General features: G+C 36.6%; 1 protein-coding gene across 2 annotated transcripts; it reads left to right on the forward strand.

The window, feature by feature from the left end:
- Nucleotides 1-223: 223 nt before the first annotated feature.
- MRPL42 (mitochondrial ribosomal protein L42) lies at nt 224-9776 on the forward strand. 2 transcript variants are annotated; one of them, XM_007435719.4, is made up of 6 exons: nt 224-355; nt 2688-2804; nt 3729-3792; nt 5652-5736; nt 7419-7582; nt 9655-9776. In XM_007435719.4, exons 2-6 carry the CDS (start codon nt 2738-2740, stop codon nt 9698-9700), a joined length of 426 nt encoding a protein of 141 aa, XP_007435781.1. In that variant the 5' UTR covers nt 224-355; nt 2688-2737; the 3' UTR covers nt 9701-9776. The 2 variants fall into 2 exon arrangements, with proteins under 2 accessions (XP_007435781.1, XP_087998013.1); XM_088141887.1 differs by lacking the exon at nt 224-355 and adding an exon at nt 389-514.
- The last annotated feature ends 807 nt before the right edge of the window (nt 9777-10583 follow it).

The raw sequence follows: 10583 nt of genomic DNA on the forward strand, positions 1-10583 counted from the left end.
AGAGTTTATTTTTTGAAGTTGTCCAGAGTTGTAGGTAGGAAACATTCCCAGTCCTTTCCGATGACACCAGAGATTGAACTGTTTTGCTATTTTCACACAATATGTCATGCAAAGCACAGTGTATGCTTCTGACAGGAGGAAGGAAGGAAGGCTTGGGCTGATAAAACTAGGAAGAGGTAACTAACTGGAAACATTCCTGTGCTAAGATCTACCGTTACGCAATCGGATGCTACCAATTGGACTGCCTTCTCATCCGAACTACATTTCCCAATGTCCTTTGGGCGGATCTTGAGTGGCTCCCGGAAGTTGCCTGGGGAATTCGTTTTTGTCATAGAGACTCGATGTCCTCTATTTGGTAAGCGTTTCTGCGTGATTTTCCTCCTCCCCTGAATTAGGCTCTTGGTTGTTGGGCTTTGGACTGCTTGGGACTCGTTGGGTCGCATGTCCTCTTGTCCTTTCGCGAAAGTGGCGCCCTGATATAGAAACTTTTGCTCATGCGGTGTAAATTGTGTAGGTGAGCAGCACTACCAATCTGGTGTCCTCCACGTGTGACAGACTGCAACTCCCGCTAGTCTCATCCTAGTTGAATCTCCCATCTTATGGGATTCGTAGTCCAACACAATTTACCGCCCAGAGTCGCTGGGAGTCAGGCAGCATATAAATTATAAATTAATTATTACAGCCAGATGTTAAGACTGGATTTGGCATTTTTATCCACCTATCCTTCCCAAGCACCTGGGATAGGCAGTTGTTGTTTGATGGTGTTAAAGGTATCGACGTAGGATATAAGCTGTTCCAAATAAAGCTACCTTTTGCAATTGACTGATAGTGATTTTGTCAATGCCAGTGGTCTTCAAGTGGTGCTCCAGCTGTTTTGGGATTGCACCTAAGGCAATTATTTTTATTATGAGCACCAAATTTGGTGGCTAAATTAGTGTTTGTTTGTTTTTACTCTGAATTATTGATAAATACTGACCAGAATTAGGTAAAATCAATAAAGTGGGAGTAATAAGCCCTAGCAGATAGCTCTTGGTTATTTCTACCTTCCCTGCTTTCCCTGCTGTTTTTAAGCCACTTTACAAAAGTTTTAGAACTAATTGTCAAGGAATTGTTTGCAAGCTTCATTTGTAATATGTAAGTTATTTTTGTAGACTTAATTGAACTTTAAATATAATTTTAAAATAAAATAACATTACAAGACTATAATTCATGTGTGTATCACTTGTTGTGAATTTAATGGTTTAATTCTTAACCAGTTCATAGTGTTTCACTTCACAGCTCAAGACCCACTTATGTAAAAGCCTGCCTTTTCCTGTATAAATTTACCCAAGTTCCAAAACAGTGATAAACCTGCTGCCTTCCAGATAGTGCTCAGTTATAAGATTTAGTTGATCCAGTCGTCATGACCACTGGTTAGCAAGATCTGGAATGACACAGATTTCTCAACTCTGCTCTAGATCTTTCACTGGGAATTTCAAATGATACCACTCTCAGAGATAAAATGGATAGCAATAAAAGCCAGGATTTTCACATTTGTGGTTCCCACAGATATGAAACTACCTTCCTAAAATACTTTTCTAATAACAGGTTTTTTATCTTTTCAGTGTTGGCTTAAAATATTTTTTAAAATATATTCATGTGTATTTTAAAATACTAGAAATAGCAATTTTTTTTTGTTATTTGATTGTGTATTATATTAATAATGCTATTTAGTTTGTTTAAATTATTTTAAAAGCCATATTGGAATAAAGATGCAGAGAGAGCCAGTGTGGTATAGTGGCTGAAGTGCTGGACTTTTAATGGAGAGACCCAGCTTCTAGTCCTCCCCTAGGCATGGGAACCAGCTGAATTACTTTGGGCCAGTTACCTCCTCTCAACCTAATTAGCAGCGACATGCTGGCTGAAAAACAGAACCCCTTTTCACATCATGCATTGATAAGAACTAGGCAAGCACAGTATAAAACAAGTACACCCTGCAAATAACTGGACAAATGCTAAGAACAACAATAAGGATGAATATGCAGGACTTGTGGGGGGGCGGGCGGAATAAGTTGAAAAGTAATCAAGTTGTGTTAATTTTCCTTAGTTTGGGGGTTGGTGTAGGACTAGGGACCCTAGCCCTAGTTTAAAGCCACACCATGGCAGCAGTAGCTATTGAATTCAAGTAATATTTTGATGAATAACCCATTTATTGGCAGGCATATAAATACTGCTATACTAAATGAGGAACAATAATTTTTCATACTGCTTTGGCTATTCATTACAGAAAGACTAGATATAACTATTTAAAATAAACGGGGAAAAAACAGCTCTTGCATGGTTCATACAACTTTTGGCTTCTCCTTATTTTGGAATATCATGATTCTACCTTGGAAATTGTGGCTTTAGAGCAGTGCTTCCCAACCATGGCAATTTCCAGGTGTGTGAACTTCAGATCCTAGAATTCCACAGCCAGTATGGCGATTGATGAGAATTCTGGGAATTGAAATCCACATACCTGGAAGTTGGTTTAGACTATTGTCTGTGAGGAAGTTCCCATCTATGTAATTAAAATAATGAATTCTCAGGCAATGATTAGACTTTGTATTGTTAACTTCTCCATAATGCATGGAATAGCTATTGAAATACTGAAAAATTGACTTGTTAATTATAGACTTAAATATGTTAATGAGCTGACTTTCAAACAGGAATGAAACCTGAATTGATATCTCCAAATTCCACTCTTTAATCTGCTACCATGGCCACAGCCTCAAGGAAGTCTGTTTTGCATTTGACAACTTTCATCAGGCAAGCTTTGCTAACTGGTAAGCATTGTGGACTATGTGTGTTATTAGCTAATTGTTTACTAGAAAACTGCTTCTATATGGGCAGGAGAGCAATGAGTTACATTTACAAATCAACAGCCCCTTCCAGTCTCTCTGAAAAATGAGCATTAGGTAATATATTGGCTATCTGGTAATCCTCCATGTGGTGGGCCCCACCATAGAGCTATGTTACTTGGCTTGGGCGGGAACAGAAAGAATCAGCCTCAATGTAAATTTGATTAAGTCCTTTTCTATATTGTAGTGAAAGCAGTTTAGGAGTAGTCAGTTTATGCAAGAAGAAAGAGTTCTGCTATTTTTCTGATCTTTGCTTAGTTGTCTGTGTCACTATTCATGGAGAGGGAAATGTAATGGCACTTTGGGTGATAAAAAATATAAATCTCCAGGACTACATCAGTGAGAACAAATAAGGCAGCTGCAGTGGCAGCTGTAGGCAGTGGCAGATGAGAAGAAGAAGAACCTTGTTAGTCTGCCTTCCTTTCAAAATACAGAGCACAATAGAAGTGAGTGCTCTTGAATGTTTATATTCCTTCCCTATCTCACCCCTTTTGTGTATGCTCTAAGGCAGCCCTCCTCAACTTGATGTCCCCAGTTCCCATTATCCCACAGCACCAAAGCTGAAGATTATGAGAATTCCAGTCCAAAATACTGGAGAGACCAAGTTGGATAAAGCTGCCCTATAGAAGTCCTTTTGCTTTTTCTTTCAAAGTTGCACTTTGATTTACAAGTTTTGAACAGTGAAACAACTGAATTCATCTCAGAATCGAAACCCCTAAATTTATCATCAACCCCTAGTAGCACTACAGTTTATAACCTTCGCAGTATTTTCATTCCCACAGTGTTAAAAGAGACTTACAGTCTAGCGTGTGTTCTATTACTAGCACTATTTAGCTCCTGTATTTGCAGATACAGCCGTGTTTCATGCCTGTCCCAAATCTACATATTCACCACTTCCTGAAGACTATAACTGGTAAGTATTAACTATTCTACATGTTATCTGTATTAATTTGTAAAGGCTGTTAGGTGCTAAGATGGACTTGTAATTGAACTTCATACAGTGTGCCATCATGATCTCCCCAATACACCGCATCCCCTTGTCTTATGTTTTGGCTAAAGACAAATGCAAAAATTCCTTGGTTAGTTTAAAAGAAAGATCTGCTCCTTTCTTTTAAACTAACCAACATGATATGGTAACTAGGCTTAATTAATTAGTAATGCATATTACTTTAGCTCTCTAAAGATATTAAGAATAGCAGCTTTTTCATAAAGGTTATTTAAACTGTGAAATAACTATTCACTAGGACTGCAAATCCTGCAGTTATTCACAATATGTGGAAAAGCATACAAAGCATCTGTCTTTTTTGGTTTTGTAACCTGCTTCAAGCTGTTTCCACATACATATTGTTCTTTAATTATCAAAGAGAGGTGCTTAGAATGTATACCTCTGCACTGTGAAACACATCATTTGAAGTGAGATCAAAATATTGTTTCAGTCAATGGCTAGCAACATTTGAAAAAATACAACACTAAAGTAAAATCACATAGATTAGATAAATACTATCATAACAAAGATAAAATAACAAATAAAATATAACATACACTACTGTAATACTGTGTTAAATACTTGTGCAAGTGTAGATCTAAAATATTACAATCTATGAAGTAAAGATATATATAACCTAAAACGAGATAGCTAGTACAGTATGTATTAAACCTAAAGTGATAAATAAAACAGAAGTGGTTATTTTTGTGACCAGTTATGCCTTATTTTCAATGTGGCAACGCAGAGTTTGGCTAGTGCACAAGTGATACAAGGTTTTGAATCTTCTAGAAGATGGTTCACATAGAAATGGTCTGGCCTTCCTGGAAATTTACATATTCAGGGTAGAATATGAGCAGACCTGATATCCCTGTAGAATTTGCAGTGTAATATTGCATGTGAAACAGTTTTGATCTGCTTGTCAGAACATGGGCAGATACGCTCAGTTAATGGGATTTTGGAGTATCTGCCTTGCAGCAGTGCGGATGGTCAGATGTTAGGCCTGGCTTTGAAAACTATCCTCAGTTTGGGGAAAGCTGATTTTGTAGGTATCTTGCTGATTCCCAAATGTCCTTATTAATACAATTTCTGCCATGTTGGGGCAGCCTATTAACCTCAGCCTGAATTCTTTGACAGTGCCAGTCAGTTTTGGCACATATTACCTTACTCCAAATGCCAACAGAACCCAGTTTTATTCCAAGCATGTTCATGCTAGTCTAGAGATCATTTTGCAAGCCAACATACTGTTGCTGCATCCCATGAACTGGGATATATATTGTTCTGAGACACACTCAGGATGTGGGGGAAATTGGCTAGGAAACTGACACAATGCCAAAGAATCTTGAATAATCCTTCAGTTAAGAAGTGTTTTACTTACATTTGGCCTCCATTTTAGTTGTATTACTGTAAAAGTACTGAAAGTATTTTACTAATTTTACTAATACTTTTCAACAGAAATATTGAATATGGATGTTTAAAAATTCATTATCTTGCCTTAAGATTACTAATAACACATATATACAGTTCTAGCTCCTATACAGTTTATGTATTGCATGCTTGTTTGGTTTTCTTAAGTTTATTTTAAAACACTTTGTTATTGAATATATTTTGGTAACATTTAGTCTTGTTATTGTCTTCTAGTGAAATATTTTACACCTTATGGTTGTCATCAAAATAATTCCTATATTTAATTTATTTATTTTCCTTACATTTTAATTAAAATAAAGCGTTATCTCCAATGCCATCTTGTCAAAATGGCAGGAAATATTGATATCTGCTTTATTTTCTAGCAGAGTAGAACTTGCTATGACATCAGATGGAAAGACAATTGTTTGTTATCACCCTTCAGTGGACATTCCATATGAGCACACAAAAGTAGGTAACTAAAAATTGCATCTTCCTGAAAATGGTTACTAGTCCTAGGTAGTTTTCCTCATATATATATTACTGGGTGTTAGTCCTTAACATGAATGTGATTTACAAGAAAAGATCATAAAAGGGAAATACAGGAGGCAGCAAAGTTGCATTAATGGATGACCTCAGCTACCTTCAAATAGATGACATAAATACATTCAGATCACATAGCAATATTGACCCAGGGAAAGGGAAAATGGTGCCCTGGAGTTGTTAATCTCAATACTATTTAGAAGGAGGACAATATTGGCTCTAATCTTAAATATTGTTCAGGATCTCTTTAAAGGATGTAAATGCTTTCATTGTGTTCAGGAATAGTTATCATTATCCTTTGAAACTCAGAATATATGCAAATGGAAACTTGCTCAGAAAATTTAGATTGATGACATATTGGAAAAGTCTGATTTGAAATAATACATGGGAACATAAAATGCCACATCCATGATGAATGTGAGCTAGGTATAATCAGTACAGGTAGTCCTTGCTTAGTGACCACAATGGGACCAGCAACTCCATTGTTAAGCAAAACATCACGTGACCACAATGGACTTACAACATCATTTCCCATGCAGTCGTTAAATGAGTCACCGCAGGTCATTAAGCAAGACATCACATGACCGCAACTTGCGATTTTACAGCTTCTCCATTGACTCTGCTTGTCAGAAGCTGATTGTGAAGCATGCAAATAGTGATCATGTGACCACAGGAAGCTGCAATGGTCGTAAATGCCTGCCTATTGCAAAGCTCCTAAATGTCAATCATGTGACTACAGGGACACTGCAACTGTCGTAAGTGCGAGGACCAGTTGTAAAGTTACTTTTTCAGTGCCGTCATAACTGGTTGCTAAAAAAGGCAGTTGTTAAGTGAGGTCTACCTGTAATGTATAATAGGGAGAATCTAAGCAAATTCTTTTCTAAAGATTATTAAGACAAGTATTGATAATAAAACAGCTAGCATTGTACTGCCTGTGTAGCTGCATTTTTAATATTATACACAATTATGATTGTCTCATCTCCAAGAATTTGGAAGGTGCCAGAAAAAGGACAACTGGAATGCCAGAGATTTTGGATTACCTTGAGTATAAGAAAATAAATATACAATTGTAAGTGGCACATAGTAGATGGATTTTACTCCTGCTCTAAAGTTTGAGATCAGTGAATAACATTGATTGGAATAAGATTTAGAGAACAACATTTTTATTTCACACACAATTATCTTATGGAATTCAGTGCCACAATATATGTAATTATTGACTCCTGTAGATTAAAAAAGGGATTAGGCAAATAAGGTAAGTGAGTCTTCCAGATTTAAAAGCAGCATATTGCTGAATTATGTCGTGTAACAGTGAGAAAGTGCTGTCTCCATGATTTGCAGGTGAAATTCCTGGAGAAATATGGTTGCCCATTGTTGGAAACAGGATGCTAGGCTAGCTTGGTCTTAGTAGAAGGACTTTTTACAAATCTTTTTTTGGTGTATTTGAGTGCTATTAGTTTAGTTCTCCTGTATTCCTAGCCTCTGTTAACTGTACTACAGTCAAAATAATGCCAGCTTATGTGGATATGTACTGTCAGTAACTGGAATCTCTTTGGAGAAGTAGACTTTTTAGTTGCATTTCATAATTTGGATGACATATACCTTGACAGCCCATTCCACAACTAGATCCAGTGAACTATAAAGAAGAAACACATGAACAAGTCCTGAAATCTAAATTAGAAGGAGAGGAAGTTTGCAACAAAAATGGGCCCACAATTGAGACACTTAGTAAAATGTTTTACACAACCAAACATCGCTGGTATCCTGTGGGACAGTAAGTATTTCTGAAAGTATTACTTGTATAATTAAAATGGAATGGAATCACAATATTTCAAGTTCTTTCCTGATGCATAACTCTTTATATTCAGTTGAACACACATCGCAGGTTTGTTCTGCATTTATTGAACTGATGTATATGTATTTCCCTTAGGTTTATACATTTTTGAAAATGATTGAGAAGAAATATTTTGGAATTTGCACGAGCAGAGCATTTCTCTGCTGCTCATTAAGGCAACCAGATTTTTTTCAGATTTCTCTGTGAGCCTGAAAAAAACCACAGCAGTCATGCAAATTCTGAAGCATTTCTTCTGAATAATTTTTGAAGTATGCACAGCCCTAATATCCCTTTATTTGAGGAGAACCTTATCTGATTCTTTGTGTGGTTTTCTTCCATAGAGCTGTGAAAAGGGAGCTTTTTAGAAGGAGATTTGATCTCTCTCCTTACTCAGTCAATCTAATAAGATGCACAGCAGCCTTTCACTGGGATGAGATTACATTCATAAGATCTTCAATAACTTAGTTCTTCACCTGATTAAATATTATTATTGTTGTTAGATTTCTATCCCAGCCTTCCTGCAGAAGTATGCACTTCCACCCATTTCTCTCACTCTGATAATCCTGTGGGTAGATTGAGGGGAGTTGAGTGAGTTTCCATGGCTGAGGGTGAATCTGAGCTTTGATTTCCATGGTCCTAGTCTAACCTTAACCTTAACCTTAACCATTGCACCAAATTGATTTTTACTGATAAAAGTAACAACATATGCATCTTGGATGAAAAAACATACCACATTGGATCAAGAAATGTTCTTAACAAATATATAAATGCTTGAAGAACTAGGGAATATGTTTTGTTACGCTGAGGAGACATTGATATCAGCAGTTCTTCTAAAGCTTTAGAAGTTAAACTATGCCATTCATTGCTCTTTCTTCTAACTCAAAAAAAAAAAGGGTGTGTGCATGCAAAATTATTTGCCATTACTAAAGTAGTATAGTTTCCTTTGAATTCAGAAAGTATAGCTGGTCTTAGAATCCTCTTAGGATTGTGATAACATCATAGAAAATGTGCATGCAGCTGTTCTTCTTTTCTTCCTAAGAGTTATGTTTGCCTAGGAATAGCTTCAGTAGCAAATTTGGTGAGAAATATGTCCTGGAGAATGTTTTGTTTTATGTCTCTATTTTTCAAGACTGGAACTAAGAATGAGTGTTTATGATTGATTGCTTAGTGGACTATTCTGCTCCATAAGCCACTGGGCTACCTTACAATGAAATTGCTTCCCAGTGGAAGTAGTCAAGAAGCATCATGTGGTTGGGGCCTGTACTTCTTTGGAAAGTTGATATGCCCACAGCCCAGTGGGGGTGCACGTGAGATACATTCAGCGTGTCCTGGGATCAGTCAGATATTCTTAATCTAAGGACCTGGGTGAGATACAGTTTGTGTGAGGAAGTTTCACATGTGTCAAGGATTTCTATTATGGACAGGAAAGATCAAGAAGGTACTGAATAGGGTCATTCATGTTGCACTGTTTATGCCTAGAATGGCCAAGTTTCCCTTGGAATTCCCTTGGAATTTAGTCCCACAGGTTTTTTTTAAGGTAGAAATAATTTAGTCTTGAAATGGAAGTCTAATTTTAGCAACAGAACTAGAAAGACAGACAACAGAATTCCATTGTCAAGAACTATCCAGAAAAATCTTGTTCCTTTTTTCCCACCAGACATTTCAGTGAAAGTGGGGATAGAACTGGGTATGCTTTGGCGAGTTCCTGCCCTTCGGAACATTCCAAGCAGTGTTCAGACTGTAAAAAATATTTTGAATCCCTTTACACCTGAGAGTTAGTTTTGCTCTTGAACCAAAACAGTATAGGAAGTTGTTGCATGATGAAAGAAACTCCACAAAATATTTTGTTTAATTATTGGATAAGTAGAAAGTGTCTTTACACTCTTCCTTTATAATAGATAAATTTTTAGCCAAATATCTGATAATAACACTCCTAGTCTTTTAAAACAAGTATTTAAATTATTTGGTGTCTGAGAAACAAGCTTAATATATTGTCTGTTTTTTCATTCTAGGTATCATACTAGACGCAGGAAAACCAATACTCCCAAAGATCGGTGAAATAACGTTTGTCTTACCATCATGGAAAACCACTTTCTATAGATGGAGGATTCATTAAAATACTTTCTAATTAAAACTTTGTCACTTAATTTCTCTAGGTGACTTGTAGAATCTAGGGATTCTGATTTGTAGCTGATTTGTAGAATCTAAGGATATGCAAAATAGAGGTTTCATTCCCAAATCAGTGAATTTTACACATCTTTAGTAGAAATTAATTTAGGTGTGGACAAACAGTTGATGCTTCAGGCTACATGGGATGGAAGATGAGTCCTAAAGTTGAGAAAACAGTTATGTCAGAGGTAAGCAACTCTTGCCCAAGCTGGGACCAAAATTTAAAAATTTGAAAGCATATAGTGGACTCCCAAAATAACTAACATGGTGGATTTATCTTTTCACAAGTCAGCTACTATGATCTCTGCCACCTCAGGGGAGACCTTTTGGGGGCCCAAAGGCCTTCTTGCAAATAAATATGATCCTAGAGGCTTGTTCTTAGCAACATGTCAGCTTCATATCTATTTTTTTTAATTACAATTTTTTAAAAGAAATATCCAGTGAAATAGGGAGGCTGCTGAGCACATTGTGTCCATGGATACTGCAAGTTAGATTAGATCTGGAACTGAAATTCAAGGCAACTTTGTAGTGAACAGGAAACAAGAGGTCAAGGAGAAAATGCATAGTAAATAGAACTGGATGTCTCAGACTTCTGGAGACTAGCATGAAGTGAAACTTGATGACACTGAAGAACAATGCACAGAAATGTTAAACCAAAACTGCAAGCAGGATTATGCCTAGAAAATTCTCACTGTATTTCAAGAAATAGCTTAGTCAATAAAATGGATGACTAACCTAATATTCTGCATCTGGAAAATGTGGCTTTTAGATA

This window comes from Python bivittatus, unplaced genomic scaffold (assembly GCF_059951505.1).
Source record: "Python bivittatus isolate LINGU-HERP-01145 unplaced genomic scaffold, Pbiv_v1 ctg000330_np1212, whole genome shotgun sequence".
Classification (NCBI taxonomy): domain Eukaryota; kingdom Metazoa; phylum Chordata; class Lepidosauria; order Squamata; family Pythonidae; genus Python; species Python bivittatus.

What these genes read in the sequence shown, in the direction of transcription:
- MRPL42 (XM_007435719.4), top strand. Translation starts at nt 2,738, where the DNA reads ATGGCCACAGCCTCAAGGAAGTCTGTTTTGCATTTGACAACTTTCATC. An exon ending in CAGGCAAGCTTTGCTAACTG is followed by an intron (nt 2,805 to 3,728) that starts GTAAGCATTGTG and finishes CTGTATTTGCAG; the next exon opens with ATACAGCCGTGTTTCATGCC. An exon ending in TTCCATATGAGCACACAAAA is followed by an intron (nt 5,737 to 7,418) that starts GTAGGTAACTAA and finishes ATACCTTGACAG; the next exon opens with CCCATTCCACAACTAGATCC.